Here is a 21,426-nt window from a genome sequence, read left to right as displayed (position 1 = left end):
TTGGGCCATCTTCTGCTGCCTTCCCAGGTGCATTAATAGGAGCTGGATCAGAGGCAGGTTAGCTGGGACTTGAAATAATACTCCTATATTGGATGCTGGCATCTTGAGTGGCGGCCTAGCACACTGCACCACAGAGCTGGCCCCAACGAACCTCTTTGCTTTCTCTTGTCTCTGTGCTGTGTTTTTTCATTCATCATTTGGTAAATACCGATCTTGAAATGATTTTTTTTCTTGAGATCAAGTTGACGTTTCTCAATTTGGGCTAACTTCTCTGATTTCCTTTAGGGGCTATTCATACTCTGATAAGACTTGATGTAAAAGAAAAGGCTTTCCTGGAGCCTGACATGGTAGCCTAGCAACTAAAGTCCTCATCTTGGACACACTGGGATCTCATATGGTTGCTGGTTCTAATCCTGGTGGCATTGCTTCCCATCCAGTTTCCTGCATGTGGCCTGGGAAAGCAGTCCCAAAGCCTTGGAACCCTGTACTCATGTGGGAGACCCAGAAGAGGCTCCTGGCTCCTGGCTCTGATTTGGCTCAGCTCCAGCTGTTGCGGCCATTTGGGAGTGAATAGTCGTACGGAAGGTCTTGCTCTCTCTCCTCCTCTCTGTATATATCTGACTTTGCAATTAAAATAAATAAATCTTTAAAAAAAAAGGCTTTCCTAAGCCTGTTAGATGTTGATGCAGTAGGGAGACTAACTTTGGTGCCAACAGTAACTTGTAACGCCTCCAGTGAGCAGGGGAAGTTGGCTGCCTTCAGCACTTCTTAAGCAAGTGTGTGTGCACACAGCTTGTTACTTAATGCTGAGAATGGTCCTGCAGTGAGGCAATGTGGAGCCTTTTATATAAGGAGCAAGTTTGCCCTGTGTGGGTCCTGCAGCTGGCAGGGGATCCTCCAGGGGAGGGCTTGTGCTTCCAAGCGCATTGGTTCTACCATGGAAACGGAGCATGCCTCCCCAGGACGCGGTGGGTAATCTCCTTAGAGGAGGCTGCTTCGGTGCTTTGCTCAGGAGTGCACAGACCTGGGTTTCAGTCAGATTGACAGCACTTACTTCAGTTATTACCTTGCCCAAGTATCTTGCCTGATTCTTGGCTTTAAGTAAGCCTAATACCTGACTTGCCTGTCTTCGGGGGCTGTTAACAGTGATAGACTGTGAATGTTAGCCCTTCCAAATAGAATATTGCTGATATGTAATTGAATTAATTGGTCTCTGATGTGATTATATTTTTAGCACTTTCTTCTTTTATTTTCAAAATTTGGGAATATGGCCAAACCTCAAACCAGAGGCTCCATTAGCCCCAACTGAGAATTTCTTTGCATAAGACCTCTTGGGCATTTTGCTGATAGGAATGTTTATGCTCGGCTTTCTGCTGTTTAATTTGAATGGGCTTCCCTAACTTTGCTTTGCTCAGCTCTTAAGATATCTATGCTTGTGATAACTGTGAGCAGGTCTCTCCATGGCCAGTGTGTAACTCCGTGCAGTGCTCGCTTTTCCACGGCCTGCGGTGGTGGTGTGAGCATGCACTGGAGTCTCGCCCTCTGTTCTCTCATCACCTGCTGTGATTGATTCACCCAGTCATTTGTCTATAGATAGCTCCTTATCTAAGGATAAAATATCCCATTACTTCATCTTGCATTCTATCTTTGCTCTTATTTCTTAGGATACGAATATACAAAAGACAGTCTTTAGACAAATACCTCCCCACCCCATAAAAAGATGCTACTCTGTGCCCTTCCCAAAGCCATCATTCCTTCCCTCATAATTGTTGCTCCCTTTCTTCTTCTGGGCTGTTGTTTGTAATAGTCAGGATTCTGGTGCTCTTCTAGCCTTGCTCTAGCCCCCCTCTTCATCTTTACCTTTTGCTGATCTTTCTCTTTATTCTTCCTGCTGCAAGGTGGAATTCTACCTGTAAAGGGCCTGTCCCTTTGTTTAAGTTCCACTCTTTTCCTGCCTGTTCAGGAAACTTTCTCCATTGTTTAAAAAAGATTTACTTGTTTTTATTGGAAAGGCAGATATACAGAGAGGAGAAGAGACAGAGAGGAAGATCTTCCGTCCAATGATGCACTCCCCAAATGGCCCTAACGGCTGGCACTGAGCCAATATGAAGCCAGGAGCCAGGTGCTTCTTCAGGGTCTCCAACACAGGTGCAGGGTCCCAAGGCTTTGGGCCGTCCTCGACTGCTTCCCAGGCAACAAGCAGGGAGCTGGATGGGAAGTGGGGCTGCTGGGATTAGAACCAGCACCCGTATGGGATCCCAGTGCATCCAAGATAGGGACTTTAGCTGCTATGCTACCGCGCCGGGCCCTCTTTCTTCATTTTTATCTTCTATTTCTTTGCTTTCATAACAAATCTTGAATCTCCAATTATAGTCATGTTTGTTTAATAAAAGGGATTCTGAGCAGCCACTTCCATCCTTGTACAAACATGAGATAGTACACTTACATAAACCTATATGCGAGGCATTTAGCACAGTGGTTAAGCTGTGGTTTGGGACACTCACCTCCCATATTGGAGTGTCTAGCTTGACTCCTGGCTGCTCCGTTTCTGAGCCAGCTGCCTACTAATGCCTACCCTGGAAGGCAGCAGACTGCTGCCTACCCTGGAAAGCAGACTGCTTTCCCAGGCCACAAGCAGGGAGCTGGATGGGAAGTGGAGCAGCCGAGGTTAGAATGGGCGCCCATATGGGATCCCGGCACGTTCAAGGCGAGGACTTTAGCTGCTAGGCCACGCTACCGGGCCCAGGGCAAGTCTATTTTAAAGGAAATCTTAGTACCAGTAAAAATTAATTACTGTCTTGTCCTTCCTTAACTCATGCTTACCGATGACAATTGTGATTTTAATTTTATTTGGAATTGGAAGTTTGACGATTTCTTTGAAGTAGGTGGCCAGAGTAGACAACCACAAATGCCAGTTTGAAGATCTGTGGAAGTCCAAACATGACGTATTTACCGGTGGCTCAAGCTAGAATGATAAATGGAGAGATAGAGAGATGCAGGGTGTGCTTTGGAGTTAGGGTCCACAGCATGGGGAGGGGATCCAGTAGGGAAGGTTAAGGTGAGGGAACGGTCAGAGGTAGTCTTAGAGTACCTGGATTTGATTCCTGGACCTGGCTTCCTGCCAGACCCTAGCAAATAGCGGGTGATCAGGTATCATTAATAGCTGCTTCAGGTAGGTGAGCTGGGTGGAGTTCCTGCTCTTGCCTCAGCCTGCCCAGCACCAGCTGTTGCTGGCATTTGGGGAGTGAACTCTTGGATGGCAGCGCTGTCAGTCTGCCTATCTCTTCTCTCTGTCCTTCTCCCTCTTGAGCACAGGACATTTTAAAAGGGGTTTTAGAATCTGCTTGGGCCTCTCCTGGTGGTTTGAATAGAAGGGTGTGGAGATCGGTGTCTCTGTTATCATGGCCCTCGCCCCTCCCTTCTCTTTAATCATCCTTTTGCTTTGGTTCTCAAGGCACCTTCTCTGCCATCTCCCATTAATGTCCTCTCTCTCTTGTCTTACTTGTTTTGGTAACCTCTAACCTTAGGTAAATCCTCAAACATGCGCTTCTGGAAGCCACAGTTTTTGAGCTATGTAAGATTCATTAATGAGATATTTTGGCCCTTCAGTCTTTACTATTTGTATGGGAATGTGTTACTTTATGGGACACATTCGGTAGATATGTGGCCCTTTTAGTTAATAGTGATTCCAGGACCTGACACAGTAGCCTAGTGGCTAAAGTCCTCACCTTGCATGTGCAGGATCTCATAGGGACACTTGTTCTGATCCTGGCAGCTCCGCTTCCCACTCAGCTCCCTGCTTGTGGCCTGGGAAAGCAGTCGAGGACGGCCCAAAGCTTTGGGACTCTGTACCCATGTGGGAGACCTGGAAGGGGTTACTGGGTCCTGGCTTTGGATTGGCACAGCACAGGTCGTTGTGGCTCACTTGGGGAGTGAATCATCGGATGGAAGATCTTCCTCTCTGTCTCTTCTCTCTATATATTTGACTTTCCAACAAAAATAAAATAAATATTAAAAAAAAGTAATGATTCCAAGTGACTTCAGGTATCTAAGATTTCTGTGGTACTGTCAGTTATATTCTGTCCATTTCATGAAACATTTATGTGGTATTAATGATAATATTAATATTTCATAACTGAGAAAGTGAGATAAGGGGAAAGGAGTTTGTAGTATCAGTTTGTTTTTAAGATTTATTTTTATTGGAAAGGCGGATATACAGAAAGGAGGAGAGACAGAGAGGAAGATCATTGTCTAATGATTCACTCCGCGAGCAGCTGCAATAGCTGGTGCTGGGCCAATCCAAAGCCAGGAGCCAGGAGCTTCTTCCAGGTCTCCCACACGGATGCGGAGTCCCAAGGCTTTAGGCCGTCCTCGACTGCTTTCTCAGGCCACAAGCAGGGAGCTGGATGGGAAGTGGAACTGCTGGGATATGAACCGGTGCCCACATGTGATCCCAGCATGTTCAAGACGAAGACTTTGACCACTACACTATCGAGCTGGACCCAGTATCCCTGTTTCTTTTACAAGTCTTTTAGTAGGTTGTTTTTATTTCTTTTTGAGATATCAACTATTGCAGATAATTCTTATCTATAAATTTGGCAGCAGTGTTTAACTAGTAGGTGATTATCTTTAGTTTTTGTTTGTAAAAAGAATTTTTAAAAGTCATTGTCACTAGAACATTTTTCCTCCCATTTTTATTCAGTTGCCCTTCATTCCCTTTGAAAATAGTGAATCTGACCCAGTTCTTTTTTTGAGAATTCACTTTACGGAACAGTGTGTTAGAATATTTTTGTTCTTTTAATCAAGTGCAATGTAAGAACTGGCAGGCATCCATAGCTTCTGTTTTTTAATATGTGAATTGGTTAAGATACTAGCTTTTTTAAAAAGTCCTTTTTAAAAATTAATTTGCTTGAAAGGCTGAGAGGAAGAGAGGCAGTGACAGAGAGAGCTCCCATCTGTTAGTTCATTCCCCAAATGCCCAGTGACACTAAAGCTGAAGCCAGGAGTCAGGAACTCAATCCTCATCTCCCAAGCAGGTGGCAGGAACCCAATCCTTGGAGCCATCACCACCGCCTCTTAGGGTCTGCAGTGGCAGGAAGATGGAGTCAGGACCTGAGGGGTGTGTTCAACCCCGGTACTGCCATGAGGGAAGCAGGCCTGTGAATGAGCTTCCCAACTGCCAGACCAAACACCAATCTTAGTTTTATTATGATTGTGTTTACCAATCCTGTGATAGTTGGCTGTGGTTTGGAGACTATAGCTAGTTCATGCATAATATAAGTAGTTCTTTGCCTACATTTTAAAGCTTGGATTTTTGTCAGTCATTTAGTTTTCCAACAAGGATCCTTGGAAAAATACCATATGTAGGAAATGAAATTTGTTGTCGAATAAAAGTTGGATATTATAAAATTCAATAAAGTCCATCCATTTACCTTGCTGCTTTGTTTGGTATGTGCCTGGCCCTTGATAAATTGATATTTATTCTGAGAATGATTTGATTAGTTCTGGTTGAGTCTCAAAGCATGTTGTATTAACTCTTAATGATTATGCTTTGAAAATCTTTAGAAGTAAGCACTGAACCATTTATAATACATGTTAGATATCTATTAAAGTCTTCTAGATATTGAAAAGAATAATGTTTTCCTATATCTGATAAGACAAAAGTATTATAACTTTGGGAGAAGTGGAGCACAAAGGGGAGAGAGTATGGTGAAAGCTGGGGTAGTTGCATTAATTTCTTAGGGCTGCCATACATAGTTCATGAACTGGCTGGCTTCCAACACAGGGCTCTAGTCTTCACAGTTCCAGAGGTTAGAAATCTGAAATGAAGGTGTTAAAGAGCCATGCTGTTCTGAAGGTTGCAGGTGTGTCACTCCGGTCTCTGTAAAGTCACCTGGCTTCTCTGTGTGCCCATGTCCAGATTCTCCCCTTCTGCAAGGATTCCAGTCATCCTAGGCTTGGCCTTCAGGCCACATCATCCCATGTCTCTCAAGTAGGAGGTGGATGAGAGAAGGCAAGAGTGAGAAAGCAAGAAACTGAACCTAATCCAGTGCCATCTTAATTTACAGATTCTAGGCAGATACACAGGGGTACAGAGTTAGGGGCACACAGTTCAACTTGGAGGGATCCAAATTCAACTTGGATTTTGACATTTAATTTTATTGTATAGTTCATATCAAATATACAGATAAGCTGCATTTTATGTTAAAAGATTATTTTGGGAGATTGCCATTGTGGCATAGTCAGTTAAGCTGCTGCCTGAAATACAGGAATCACAGAGGGGTCCCATCTGTTCCACTTCTGATCCAGCTCCCTGCTAAGGAGCCTGAGAAAGCAATGGAACATGGTCCAAGTACCTGGGCCCCTGTCAACTGCGTAGAGACCCAGGTGGAGTTTCAGGCACTTGACTTTGGCTTGGCTCAGGCCCGACCGTTGCAGCCATTTGGGGAGTGCCCCTGGAGAGGGAAGATACCTGTCTTCCTCCTTCTCTTTTTGTACCTCTACCTTCAAATTAATAAATAAATCTCTAAGATCCCTAGTTGCTACTTGCAGTTTTATTCACATATATGCCTTCCCATTGCAGGGCCATGAAGTATCTATATTCTTCCATGCCTTTGACAGAGATTCCACTGAAGGAAGCATCAGTTATGAAACATCTGTTTGTATAGATATGGAGGCAGAAGGCTTTTCACATCACTCTTAGTTGGTATTTATAGAACCAAGCTAGAATTTTCTCAAGCAGCCCCCCTCTATTCAATGTAGAATAGTGCTGCCAGTGTTATTTATTGTGCATCTGCAGCACCCAACAGTACCCGAGTTGTGTGTGTCTATGAAAGGCCATAGCAAGACTACGATATGGGAGTTTTCATTTAGTAATTATGTTATGTACTGTTTTTTAAATGTAACTTATGGACTCATTCACACTATGGATTTATTGCTTATAGTATATCATTTGTTATTAATATGTAAATTCTGTGGTTGCACCATTGCTTAGATAAATCATAATTTATTTAGTTACTTAAAATCATAATTTATTTATTCTCTACCTTTTCATCTTTTTAAATTATATATACAGCAAAAAGTAAGTGTACACGTTAGTATTGTAAATACTTCATATTATTGTGGAACGGAGCTGTAGAGCTGTAAAACTTCTCATTTTGCCAGAGTGAAGCTGTACAGCTGGCCCTTCATCCTTGTGGGTTCGGCACTTGTAGAATCAACCACGGAAGTGTTCAACCGGCACAAATATTCAGAAACAGTTAGGTTTGTCTGAACATATAGAGATCTTTTCTTGATGATTTCCTAAGTAATACAAAAAAGCAACTATTTATACGACATTTGTATTATATTCTGAATTATAAGTAAGCTGAAGATGACTTGTAGTATACAGGAAGCTGCACATTGAGTCTGTGTGCATGCTCTACATGTTATACATAGGCTACTTAGTATCCATGTGTTTTGACACTCCATGATGCCAAGGAGCAACTGTACTGATTAGACAGTGAGTTCCCCCTGACCACCCACTGCCACCCATCATTCCACTGTTTCTGTGAATTTGAGCTATTTCTGGTTTTAAGGTATTTTCATCTTTGCTTGTGCAGAGTGTTAGTAAATCTCCTCAATACGTGTCATTTTGTACACATGTGAGTGCATCTTGTAGGATGAATTCTCAAAAATGGAAATTCATCCTACAAATTCATTGTTTCATGGGGGAAGGTTTGGTGCATTTCTGAATTTTGACATTTAGTACGGATTGACTTCCTGAAAGATTGTATCAATTTATGCTTCCTCCAGCAAATGAAAAACTTTATATATGTTTGAGTTGAGTTAGCTTGTCAGCTGAGCTGATCCAGGAGCTTGGCCAGAGCAAACTCAAAGGAGCTGGTGCTGCCACAGCTGGCTGTCCAGCGTTCTATTTCTGTTCCTAAATTAGCATTTGGCTAATCCCTGGTGGATTTTAACTTTTAAGTAAAAACCTTTTTCATCAACATTGTCATTGGAATAGTAACAATAATGTGATAGAGTGATTAGAATTCCTCACCTTGCAATAGGTATTACAATTTAAATGCTCAGCACTGCTGGAATTTCCTTATTATAAACTGTTACAATTTTCAAAATGAATGAATGGGAACAACATTGTGGCACAGCAGGTGGGACTCCAGCATCCCATATTGCAGTGCTGGTTTGTGTGCTGCTGCTCCGCTTCCAAACCAGATCCCTGCTAAAGTGCCTGAGAAGGCAGTGGGTGTCTGTTTAAGTGCTTGGGCCCCTGCCACCTGAGGGATACCTGGATGGAAATCCCAGCCCAACCCTGGCTGTTGCAGCCATCTGAAAAATGAACCAGCAGATGAAAAAGATGTTGTCTCTTCCTCTGTGTCACTCCACCTGTCAGATAAATGAATCTTTTAAATAAAGAAAATAAAGAATTAGGTACCTTGGTTAAGTGAGCTTTAATGGAAAGAAAAGCTCAGAACCTTTAAGAGGTCAAATGTCAGATGAACTCTTGAGGAGCTGCACTGTTGCCAGGAGGTTCTGTATGTTGGGGTGACAGGACTGACTGGGGAAGGAGGCAGGCGAGGAGAGGTGAAACATGTGGCTCCCAGCCCCCATGGCATCTGGAGCTTTTGAATGCAGGAGGCACGACTTCTAACAAGGAGTTGGGTGGGGACAGATAAAAGTTGGTGCTCATGTATGTTTAACCTCTGATAGTTCATGCCAGGTATTTGAGAGACCCTAGCAGCTGCTTTGTAGAACACTGGTATTTGAAAGCAAGTGCTTTATTTATTTATTTATTTATTTATTTATTTTATTTATTTATTTTGCTGTCAAATGAATTTACAATAAGATGAGGCATACAAACATAGAAAACACTGCCTTCCTCATTATATATATATAATGATATATATATATGCATATATATATATACAGGCTTCAGTATCATGAAATTTTAAAAGTTGAAAGAAACTTAACTGTCTTAAGGTGAAGATACTCAAACACGTTTGTCATGCTTGAATGTTTCCTTCTACAGTAGACTTTGAGGGTTTGAGAACCCCCTTCCAGTGATGATAAGTATGGATAGTTTGCTGTCCATTGCACAGACTTTTGTCAGTGCCTCAAATATAACAAATAGTATTGCTTCTCTAAAGGATAGAATCCTGCTCTGGGTACTGTTACTATTGTTTGGCAATGTCTTTTGGATTAGTGATTAAAGATACCCTCTATTCTTTTCATAGATTTCTATACTCTTTATCATAAATTTCTAATCCATTTCTCTGTTCATAAACATTTAAGTTGTAATAAATAACATATACACACACATATATGTATATGGAAATGGGCTTCAGAGAGTTCATGGAAAATTTGCATGCTTTTAAAATTCTATTTTTCGTGATATTTTTGAAGCTCCCTTATCTGTCTTTGCCTATTTGAACTAATGTTTTTGTGAGATAAGTACAAGGAAGGAAAATTCCTAGAAAATAGGTATGGCATGTTACCTTGTCCTCTATCAAATGGTTTATCAACATTATAATTTTATAGAAAGTAAACAGTTCATAGAAGGCTTCTAGTCATAAAAAAAATGTTTTAAATGACAGCTTTAAACCTTTTTCTTCTTACAGTGATGGAATGGGGGGAGGACATTAAAGCAATTTCAAAAGATGAAGCAGTGATGTTGGTGAATCATCAAGCAACAGGAGATGTGTGCACGCTGATGATGTGCCTGCAGGACAAAGGCCTGGTAAGCCACCCCGAAGGCAGCAGGGCTGTGCTGGGCAGGGGCCATGGCAGGGCTGTGCTGGGAGGGGCCACGGCAGGGCTGTGCTGGGAGGGGCCATGGCAGGGCTGTGCTGGGAGGGGCCATGGCAGGAGCCTAGGCTTGGACTCAGCATGCACTGTTTTCCTGAATACCTAGAAAATATGAAAAATAAAGGTCTATGTATACATCTTAAAAATATTATAGATATGGATCGATAGCTATATCAGTACATATTTAATTGTAAATCACTCTAGGAGGGGGATTTAGAGATTAGAAAAATACCTGGGGTAATAGAAATTCTATCTCAAAAACTGTTCTTAAAAAATATCTACTGGGTTGGAAGCACAAAGTTACTACAGTTCAAAGTAGTGGGTTATAGTTTCAGAAACAGAAATTCAAGAAGCATTGTAAAATTAATCAATGAATTAGGTGATCTTGGAGATCTCTAGCCAGCAGAAGTAAGATCAGTATTACTTTAAATTTCAAAGTAGATTCAAAGAAAATAGATTTGTTTTACCCAGTCTTGCTGTGTTTGGACTGTTGATTTTGCATTACTTAGATTGCTAGCTAAAATAAAGTAATAGGGGTCAGCATTTTGCTATGAGCAGGTTTGGCTGCCTCTGGTGATGTCAGCATCCCTGAGAGCTCGCTTGACTTCTGGCTGTGCATATAGTCCAGCTCCCTGCTGATGTGCTATAGGGAAGGTGGCTAAGGCTCCTGTAATCCGCAGGAGGGACTCAGGTGGAGTTTCTGGCTCCTGGCTTCCACCTGGCCCTGCCTGGACCATTGTGCCTCTTTGGGAAGTGAAACAGCAAGTAGGAGATCTCTCTTTGCCTCTCTGATGCTCTGTATTTCAAATATTTATTTTAAAAGAGAGATTAATTTAAAAATAATAAATTATATCAACAAAATGAATAGATTTAAGAATAGGTTAAAAGTAAATTTATCACTTACCAAATTGTGATCTCTTCGGCAGCACAAATACTAAAATTAGAATGGTACAAAGAGGACTACAAGGCCCTGTGCAGTGGTCTCTGGTGGAGGAAAGCTTTGTGGAGAGGATAGGACTTAAACTTGGCCTTGAAACAAAGTAGGATTTAGTCAGGAGGAGCACAAGAGCAGGTCCTTTGCTTGAGGGGAACCATCCTGGCAGGACCAGGTGAGAGCAGGAGTGGGGTGAGTTTATTAGGTCCTGAAGATTTTGATTCACCAGATCAGGGTAGGGTAAAAAAGAAGGGAAGATTAAAGTAAAATATGTTGTTGTTATTGCAAATCTGAGTTTTTTGTTTGTTTATTTGAAAAGCAAAGACATAATCTTGGTAAAATGAGAAATAAATTCAATCCTTTATGTATTGAAGTGTTTAATCATTGCATAGATATATTTGCATTTATGATGATACATTTTAACTGTTCGATAAAGGTATGATATTAAAATTTTATAAAAACATCTTATTTGGCTATGAAAGAAAATGCACTTAATACATTTTACTTGTCCCATAAATTCATGATATTACATTTTATTAAAAACAACTTTATTTGTCCTTGTATTAAAGATAATCCTCAGTTGTCTGACAGTTTTAAACTCACTGATACAGTAGTTACATTTACATCAATTAATCTGAGGGAATACAGTGTCGTTATGGGGTTTTTGACTCAAGGAATGATTAAAATGGTCAGTGTAAATATGCCTGTTTCCTGATCCAGATTGGTATAGATATTAGCTGTGTCAATCAGACTGTTAGGTAACCTGAAATTTACCCAGGTTGTGGACAAAAGGAAGTTTGGATATTTTGTTTGCCTTTGTAAAATAACTTTGAGTTTGTTCACAATTGTTTTATTGTCCTGAGTTGCTTGTATTTTCAGGCTAGTTCATACTGAACATTTAATGCTCTTCAAGAGTTTGCTTTTTGTAATATCCCCTCATAAAGAAATAATAAAAACAATGGTAGAGGCGTGATAATCTCTGCCTCTTACTAGAAATTTGCTACTAACTATAGAGCAATAACTTACAATAAGAATGTTTACTTGCTGAATTTTAAGCCAGTTTAAAACTACTGCTCTTGTGGTAATATAATTATAACATAGCTTTTTCAATTCAGGAGACTCCCAGGACCACCAGTCACTGTTCTCAGTGGAGATACGGCGGGCATTTTGCTAACACAACATTGCTGTTTGGGGATTGTCCTGGACAGTGCTGTGTGTTTTATGTAGTGGTCTGCCACCTGCTAAATGCTGGGAGCAGCCTTAGTGATTGTGACAGCAAAAATGATCCTTCCAGATTTGCATCCTCATCCCAGGGAGAACCACTGCCCTCACTGTCGTTTCAAGCAGAAATGATGGCAGTCTGTCTGTTTGGTATTGACATCCAGATAGTCAGGTCTGTGCTTCCAGATGAACAGCTGTGTACACTGAGTTTATCTGCCAGAGATAGTAAATAAAGTTCTAAGTGTCCAACTATTAATTCAGGAAGTGTGTGTTTACTGATCCTTCTTTGTTTTTAATTCAGAAATGTGAAACGATGACAGACTACTTCTTTCCAAATGGGCAATTGGTGTATTTTTAATAAGTAACTGAAATAAGGCAATTTGTCCTTTTATAGTGATTTAAAATAATGCTAAGAGCATGTATTTCTACAAAAACAAAAAACAACAGCAAAAAACAAACAAACAAACAAAAAACACTTTATATTGACTTGTGAGAGTTTACCTAAAATAATTGAGCACAAATCTCAGCATTTAGTTCAGAAATCTTACTGAACTTCATGTTTTAAGATGCATTTATTTTTATTGGAAAGAGAGATTTACAGAGAGGAAGAGAGACAGAGAGGAAGGTCTTCCATCTGCTAATTCACTCCCCAAGTGGCCACAATGGCCGGAGCTGAGCTGATCCAAAGCTTCTTCCAGGTCTCCCATGTGGGTGCAGGGTCCCAAGACTTTGGGCCATCCTCTACTGCCTTCCCAGGCCACAGCAGGGAGCTGGATGGGAAGTGGAGCAGCTGGGACATGAACTGGCACCCATATGGGAACCCAGTAGATGCAAGGGAAGAACTTTAGCCACTAGTCTACTGTGCCGAGCTCTAAACTTGGTGTTTTAATGACCATTCTAACTTAAGAGTGAAATTCATAAAGATTAAGCATAAATACCAATTATGTAAACACCTAGAGATTTATACATCTCAACTATACATCATACTATGTATCAAGTTGGAATTTTTTAAGGGATATTTTGAAAGGCGGGGTTACATAGAGTATTAGAGAGAGAGAGCAATCTTTCATCAAAAAACACTGATTCACCCCCCAAATTGCCACAATGATCAGGGCTGGGCCAATCCAAAACCAGGAATCAGAAACTCCATCAGGCTCTGCCTGTGGGCGGCAAGAACCCAGACAGTTAGGTCATATTCGGCTGCTGTCCCAAGCATATTAACGGGGAGCTAGATGGAAAGTGGAGCTTTCAGGACACAATCTAGTGCTCAAATGGGATGCTGACATTTCAGGCAATGGTTTAACTTGCTGTATCACAATGCTGACCCCTTAAAAAAATTTTTACAGGTTGGGTCCACTTTTTTGGGGGGGGGGTCACATTTTAATAAACTCCATTTATTTCAAAATTCATTTTTATTTAAATAAAGTGATCTTTGCAAAGCAAAACAAGGATTGAAAGGTGAGATTGGGGTTATTTTACTCTTAATTCAACTTGGCAACTGAGTTGTTCACTTAGGCATGCTTTTATTTTTTTTTAAAGTAATTTAATATAGTAAAGCTTAGAGGAAAAACTAAGGCGGAAGCTGTAACATTATATATTTGTGGGCTTTGAGAGTGCTTTTGTAAAAGCAGCATATCAGTGTTGAATTTTTTCTTGTTCTAAATCCGTGTAATTTGGTGCTTACAGCTGATGTTTACGTTGTCATTCCCGTGAGAAACCAGTTGTGCTCATCACGTGCTGGACTGAGATTGTCACTTTGACTTTGCTTATAACAAGGAATGCTGCTTCCTCAGCAGGAAGGAACAATTAACCAATTCATTAATTAGATCTTGCTCTCACTTACTGTTAATTTTAAAATTTGCTTGTGACAAAGTCTCCTGCTATAAATGTGTGTTTTTGATTTTAAGAACTGTGGCATTAAACATATTTTTATGCTGGCATAAATTCACAAAATGAATTTATGAAAGATTTTAAAAATATTTTTGACATTAACTTTTAACATTTTAGCCATTAAGGCATAATTATATTTCATAAAGTTTTAGTGCTTATTAATAAAGCATATAGCCCTCATTTGACAACCGTAACAACTCTTTGATTAGCTGGAGATGATTTTGTAATGATTTTTTTTATGCATAAGAACTGCCAGACCTGGGTTAGAGCAGAACAAATTTGAAATCATTTAAGTCCAGATTTAAGAACCTAGTTCAGCTTTGCTTGTACAGATGGCTTAGCATTCTAAGACTTGTAATCAGGTCCAGTAATTTTTCAGGCAGTCTTCATTAGTAATTGCATTTTTTTTTTTTTTTTTTTTTTTTTTTAGAAAAAGCCATTAGATTTAAGAAACTTAGGATAACCCTGGTTGTGGTTGGATGATTTTATTTAGAACTTGGAGACTTGGCTAAAGTCAGGTTTGTTTTATATAACGCTCATTTATCTCTTGCTTTTAAATATTTTAGGTTGTTGCTCAAATGATGTGGTTGATGGATCATATTTTTAAATATACAAACTTTGGAATTGTTTCTCTGATTCATGGAGACTTCTTTATAAGACAGGTAAGTGATGAACCTTTTTTTTTCCCACAGAGGTAGCGTGTCAGACTGATTCTTGATTATGAAAAGAGGCAAAGCAAGACCAGTTCTAAGTAGATCCAGTGTCTCAGAGAATGCTTCCTCTGAATTTTTGTTCCATAAACATTTATTTCAGTCTGAATTTGAATATGTCAAGTGGTTATCATGCAGATACTCTAATCTCTGCTTTCTTTCCATCTGGAAAGTACAGTTGAATTTAGTAAGCATTTATCTAGCCCTGCCACAGTCGCTGCTCTTTTTCTGCTTGGCTGTGTAAATTGGGCAGATTACTTACTGTTCAAAGTGTCCTCATTTTTCAAGTGAAAATTATAAATAGTATTTCCCTGAGACAGTTCTTGTAAATGAAGTAATAATGTGAAACCTCCAACAGTGCCTGCTACTCAACGTCATCATTTTATCATGATTATTCTTGTCTATATTAACACTATTATTTTTATTTATAAGGTCTTGTTATGTGAAACAGGATATCTAAATTAGCAATAAGAAAATTATTTAAATAGATGTAACATAATCAGAAATATTTTGGGAATTCATTGTTGGAAAAGTGAATTTAAAAAATTGAATTCATCAGGTTTCTGAGACTCTGGACAATCTTCAGAGAAGAGGATATTTAGCATAAATTTTAAAGAATGAGTATAGGCTTGATAGATGAAGGTGAATTGAAAAAGTCCCCACTGTTAGGAAATGTTCAGTACATGGAAGAGAATGATAGCCACGGAGCAAGCCAACACTGCATTGAAATGTGTCCTTGGTGGGCTACCACTGTCCCCAAATAGGTACATGGTATAGAAACCTTTCACATGTGTGAAAGGTTTTGAGTATTTTTTTTAATATTTTATTTATTTATTTGGAAACTGAAGTTAGAGAGGGAGATTTTTCCATCCACTGGTTCACTTCTCAAATGGTCACAACAGCCAGGGCTGGGCCAGGCCAAAGCTAGGAGCTAGGAGCTTGCTCCCAGTCTCTCCCATTGGGTGGTAGGGGCCAAGGACACGGGACAGCTGTGCTTCCTTCTAGGGCACATTAGCAGGGAGCTGGATCAGAAGTGGAGCAACTGGGACTTAAAGAAGTGCCCATATGCAACATTAGCTTTGCAAATAGTGACTGTTCATTATGCCACAATGCCAGATCCTGATGTGTCTAAGTTTTTATGTGTGGTAATGCCACGCTTACTTTGTGCTTGTATATTTAGCAGCTTTAGCCTGGTTAATGTAGTGTTTTGCATATAATGAGCAATTAGTAGCTTCACATCTAATTAAGCCTTTTCTAAGAACCACAAATTCAAAAAGCAGCTGGAAACAAGTATAAAAGCTTGTAAGATTTGCAAAAGTGGATGTCATAAAACACATGGGCTTTATTCCAGCTTCATGTATACAACCTGTCTTTGTTTTTCACCTGCTATGTTGTCTAATTATTTCTAGAAACATCCTTGGTTCTTCTAACCAGAGAGAAAAAAAGAACTATGTGTGGGAAGCTCAGAAAGAAGTGGCAATGGAGATTGACCGCTGGTCATAGACTATGGTCAGAACAGCCTCACACAGAGCCTGGTACCTCAGAGAAGACAGCAGATCCAGCAACTAGGAAGTTTAGTAGCCTGGGGGAATGCAGTGCAAAAACTGGAGCCCCTTTCATCCTGGTAGTCTGAAGAAACTGTGGCATTTTGTTCCTAGACCATTTTGACAGGATCGCCAAGACAAGTAAAAATAGTTTACTTGTGAATGTGAAAACTTTAGTCTACCTTAACCATACTCAGTCTAGTTCAGTAAACTAGCTGAAAAAAAAATGCCTTGTTTGCTTTCCACACTGATTATCTAAGGTACCCCTATAAATTGATTGGCTGGAAATTATTAACAAATTGATCGCACAGAAAAGAGAAACTTTAGTGATGTTGAGTTACAGGTTTGGGGTCTTCCTGTACATTTTTCCAGATTCCTTTTTGCAATCAGCAAGTCATCCTCTTTCCTGTCTTTGCTCACAGCAAACCTCCAGGTCATCAAAATGTTGTTCTGCATTCATTCTTTTCTGAATGTACTCTGCAGACCCTCCTGTGTGTGCTGTGGCACTTGTCTTCTGACTTAACTGATGGGATCTTTTTGTTGTAGGAACCAGCAGATTTTTCAGATATAAGTAAAAATGTAGCACTTCCTTGTTCAAAGCAATCCAGTGGCTTTACACCCACAAGCCTGACCTGTGAACAGGGTCCCTATTTGCTATCAGCCTCCCTCTGCAGTTCCATCTTTCACTGCTGAGGCTCTGCCTCATCACCCTTCAGCCATGCTGTCCTCGGTACTGCTCTTGGAACATTCAAACTGTGGTGCTTGGGATATTCTGCCTCTTGTCTCCACTGGGTTTCATCCTTCACAGATGTCCCCACCTCAAGGGACCTTTAAAGCATTGTCCTTCTTGACCCTTCACTAATTCTTACACTCCATATTCACCATCTTCCAAGCTTAGAAGGTCCATGAAGGTCTCTTGTTTACTCTAAGTGTCCAGAACAGTGCTTGGCAGATGATAGTAAAGAGTGAATTGATGAGTGAGTCTGTTTTCAGGGGCAATCAGAAAAATGTACTTTTCCTGCACAGTAATTATCTAAATAATTATTGCTAATGTCCTTGGGTGTTTGGGTTTTTTTAGAATTGGGTCTTGACTGAGAAGCTGGGACTTGTCTACTCTTGTGGCATTGCCCTTCAGATGCACCTGTACTTACTATGTGTGTGTCCCTTCCAGGGAAGATCTTATCGGGACCAACAGCTGCTGCTTCTCAAGAAGCACTTAGAGAAGAACTACAGGAGCAGAGACCGGAAATGGATTGTTTTGTTTCCAGAAGGAGGCTTCCTGAGGAAGAGGCGAGAAACAAGCCAGGCATTTGCCAAAAAGAACAACTTGCCGTTTCTTACTCATGTCACTCTGCCAAGGGTTGGTGCAACAAAGATTATTCTGAGTGCACTGGTAGCACGGCAGGAAAACGGAAGTCCAGCAGGAGGAGATGCTAAAGAATTAGGTATGGTGACTGTTGGCATTTTTCTATGTTTTTGCAATTAAAAGAGTTCCAAAAGATACTATTTTTTTTTAAGATTTTTATTTTTGTTATTTTTTTTTATTGGAAAGGCAGATATACAGAGAGGAGAGATAGAGAGGAGGATCTTCCGTCCCATGATTCACTCCCCAAGTGAACGCAATGGCCGATGCTATGCCGATCCGAAGCCAGGGACCTCTTCCGGGTCTCCCACGCGGGTGCAGGGTCCCAAAGCTTTGGGCCGTCCTTGACTGCTTTCCCAGGCCACAGGCAGGGAGCTGGAAGGGAAGCGGGGCTGCCGGGATAGAACCGGCGCCCATATGGGATCCCGGGCGTGCAAGGCGAGGACCTTAACCACTTGCGCCACCGCACTGGGCCCAAAAGATACTATTTTTTAAAATCTATTTAAATTTGACAAAGGGAATAATTAGGGGCAATATTAAACTATAATTTTTTAGGTTTCTATTTATGCAGGTAGTTTATGATGGTAATAATTATTCAAATGCTGCAAGTCAAACGTGTCTTTCCCTCACCCTAACCTCATTCTGGAATATTCTCAGTGCTGCAGGAGCATTCTATAAGTGATTATTTATGAAATTGTTTCTGTAGAATCATCAGTTAAAAGATAGAGATGTAGAAATGACCTGTTTGAAAAACTCATCCTTTTCATGTGAATGATAATGTTTTGTCATTTTTCGTTTTGTTAACTATAGAAAGTTTTTGCTTGTTTTTAATGCTGAGAATTTAATGTTGTCAGAATACTAAGAGCCTTCAAGTGTTAATAAATAACTCGGTTATTCCACTGCAAATAATGCTTATCAAAGGGAAATAATCTGAAATATAAGCAAAGAAACTTATCATAGTGTTATTTACCATAGCAAAAAAATCAAATAGCCAGAGGGGGAACAGATAAGTAGTTATGTAATATCCATACAATAGAGAAGATTTGTTAACTTGGAAAAATGCTTGTGCTATAATGTAAATGGGTTAGGGGAAATATAATAATAATGTGACACCAAGTCTTTTTTTTTTAAGATTTATTTATTGATTTTTATTATTGAGAGGCAGATATACAGAAAGAAGAAGAGACAGAGAAAAGGATCCCTTGTCAGCTGGTACACTCCCTGAGTGGCCAGAGCTGAACCAAGCCGAAGCCAGCAGCCAGGAGCGTCTTCTGGGTTTCCCATGCAGGTGCAGGGTCCAAAGGCTTTGGGCCATCGTGGAATGCTTTCCCAGGGCACAAGAAGGGAGCTGGATGGGAAATGGAGCAGCTAGGATACAAGCCCCATATGGGATCCTGGTGGATGCAAGGCAAGGACGTTAGCCACTAGACTATTGCACTGGGCTCATGACTCCAACTCTTGTTTTTTAGATTTTCATTAATTTTTATTGGAAAGGCAGATATACAGAGAGGAAGAGAGACAGAGAGGAACATATTCTGTCAGATGATTCACTCCCCAAATGGCTGGAGCTGAGCCATTCTGAAGCCAGGAGCCCCGGTCCTGTTCTGGGTCTCCCATGCAGGTGCAAGGTGCCAAGGCTTTGGGCCATCCTCGAGTGCTTTCCCAGGCCACAAGCAGCAAGCTGGATGGAAGTGGGGTCACCAGGGTTAGAACCAGTACACATATGGGATCCTGGTGCATTCAACATGAGGACTTCAGCTGCTAAGCTACTGCACCGGGCCCTCATGAGCCCAATTCTTAAAACACTGACTTAGTAGCAGGTTCCTGGAAAGAGAATCCCAAAATGTGAGCGCTGATACCCTTCTCTGAGCTATAAGGGCACCCAGGACCCCCCTTCAAGTCTCCCGCATGGGTGACTGAGGACCCAAGTACCTGAGCCACCCCCTGTGCCTTGCAGGGTGTGTACTAGCAGGAAAGCCAGGCCTGGACCAGGCCAGGACTTAACCCCAGGCGCTCCAGTGCAGAGAACATCCCAACCCTGAGCCCTTTATTTGTTTTTTCTTTTTTATATATTTTTTCCAGAATGTTGTTTTAAGATCTTTTAAGAGATAAAGGGCGTTTTTCAATTATTTGTCATATAAAAATAATTATCACTGGTTCCCAATGTGTATTTGGGCTTATAAAGCAGCAGAGTTACACTTTAAAGTTGTCCCTGAACATGCTCTGGGAAGATTCCCCTCTCAGTTCTTGCTCGACTTTGTGCTCAGTGCTGGGAATAAAAACCGTTTCACATGTCAGTTCCCATGTCAAGTCTGGCTGAGCTTCTGAATCCAGCTTCCTGCTAAGGCACACACTGAGGGGCAGCAGGGGTTGCTCTGAGTCCTTGCTGCCCACATAGCAGATCTGGGCTGGTTTTCCTGGCTCGTGGCTCCTGGCTGCAGCCTGGCCCAGCCCTGGCTTGTTAGTAAGCATTTGGGGAGTGAATCGACAGATGGAAGATCTCTCTACCTTTCAGCTAAATCAAAAATGACAAAACAAAATTTGAAAAACTGCAAAGGGCCAAACGAAACAGCACTTCTCTGTCCCCACTCCACAATGGGACTACCTGCTGGGCCTCCGTGTGGCGGCAAGGTGTAACTTGCTTTTTTGTATATATAACTCTCGTTAAAATTGGGGATGCTTTTGTTTTTAAACAAGAGCAACAACTAACAATAATGTGTGTGAAAATGCTAAAGTTTGTTTCTATGCTCCATTATTTATTAACATCTTGCAAGAATTGCAAATCTCAGTGTCTTATGTTAAATTTAGAGAATGATTTTTGTTTTGAAGTCTGTTTTCCATTTTTGTGATGTAATATTTTAGCTTCTGGCTTTCTCATAGGCCTCCTTTTTTAAAAAAAATTAGAGTGACAAATATAAATTGCACTTTTATAGTCCCTAACTTATTGAACACTTAAATGGTAGTGTGTTCACTAAATCATAGTGCTGTTTTTTTGTTTTGCAGCTCATCAATATTAAGAAATATATATAAGAAATATATTGAGAAATATGTTGAGAAATGCTTAATTTCATCCTCCATGTGTTGTAGAACAATAGTACCCAAAGTTTATCCTGTTTTTTAGCGCAACAGTATGTCAGTGTGCTGTATACTGCTCAAGTAATCTGTACTGTGCTTTTTGCTGCAGGTAATGTAAAAATTGACCCAATTTTAGGTCATTTTTTTCTTTGTTCTCAGAGAGCAAATCAAAAGGCCTCCAGTGGATAATAGATACAACTATAGCTTATCCCAAAGCTGAGCCTATAGATATTCAAACCTGGATTCTGGGCTACCGGAAGCCAACAGTCACTCATGTACATTACAGGTAAGAATTCAGTCTTATTGCTTAGTTCATACCCAACAGACCTTCCTCAAAACATGTGAATGTTCTAGTATTCGGTTTTTATTTGGACAGCACAAGTGGTTGGCTCAAAAGTCATTCTTACACTATATTTTCGAAGTCCTTTTCACTGAGTGATAAATGTCTCTGCAAACGACTTTCTAGAGGCACTAATTATTTCATTGACACTTGAGTAAAAGTAACTTGAAGGATGCACTCACCTGGCCTGAAAAAAAAATGTTTTGATAGAAAAAGAATTTGTTTTGCAATCAAAATGTAAAATTTTCTCAGCGATTAAGTTGGTAATTTAGATATCTAACTTCCATTTAAGATTTTTAATGTTTTAATATGCTTACATCATGTATGTAAGTAACAACCAAAACATTTATTGAATGGACGATGCTATCACTGTTTTTTGGTATAGATTTCTGGATAGATGTTTCATGTGAATGTGGCCCCTAAGCTTGTAAACCCAGGAAGACCACAATTACAATGGAAGTCAATAGAAATACTCAGATTACATAGTGCTAATAGATAGACAGTGTGTTTTCTTGTGTGTAAGTCAGAAGAGTTTTACAAATATG

The 21,426-nt window shown here is 40.4% G+C and overlaps 1 protein-coding gene across 2 annotated transcripts in view; it reads left to right on the top strand.

Annotated features, from left to right (window-relative positions):
• LPGAT1 (lysophosphatidylglycerol acyltransferase 1) overlaps positions 1-21,426 on the top strand; it is a 65,213-nt gene that overhangs the window by 23,840 nt on the left and 19,947 nt on the right. For both annotated transcript variants that reach the window (XM_040985632.1, XM_040985633.1), the window contains exons 3-6: positions 9,618-9,736; positions 14,416-14,511; positions 17,275-17,548; positions 20,701-20,827. In XM_040985632.1, coding sequence (XP_040841566.1) covers positions 9,618-9,736; positions 14,416-14,511; positions 17,275-17,548; positions 20,701-20,827 — 616 coding nt within the window. The remainder of the gene's footprint in view (positions 1-9,617; positions 9,737-14,415; positions 14,512-17,274; positions 17,549-20,700; positions 20,828-21,426) is intronic.

This window comes from Ochotona curzoniae, unplaced genomic scaffold, assembly GCF_017591425.1.
Source record: "Ochotona curzoniae isolate NIBS_2020 unplaced genomic scaffold, NIBS_Ocur_1.0 contig_430, whole genome shotgun sequence".
NCBI classification, from domain to species: Eukaryota; Metazoa; Chordata; class Mammalia; order Lagomorpha; family Ochotonidae; genus Ochotona; species Ochotona curzoniae.
This window is presented reverse-complemented; position numbering and strand designations above follow the sequence as displayed.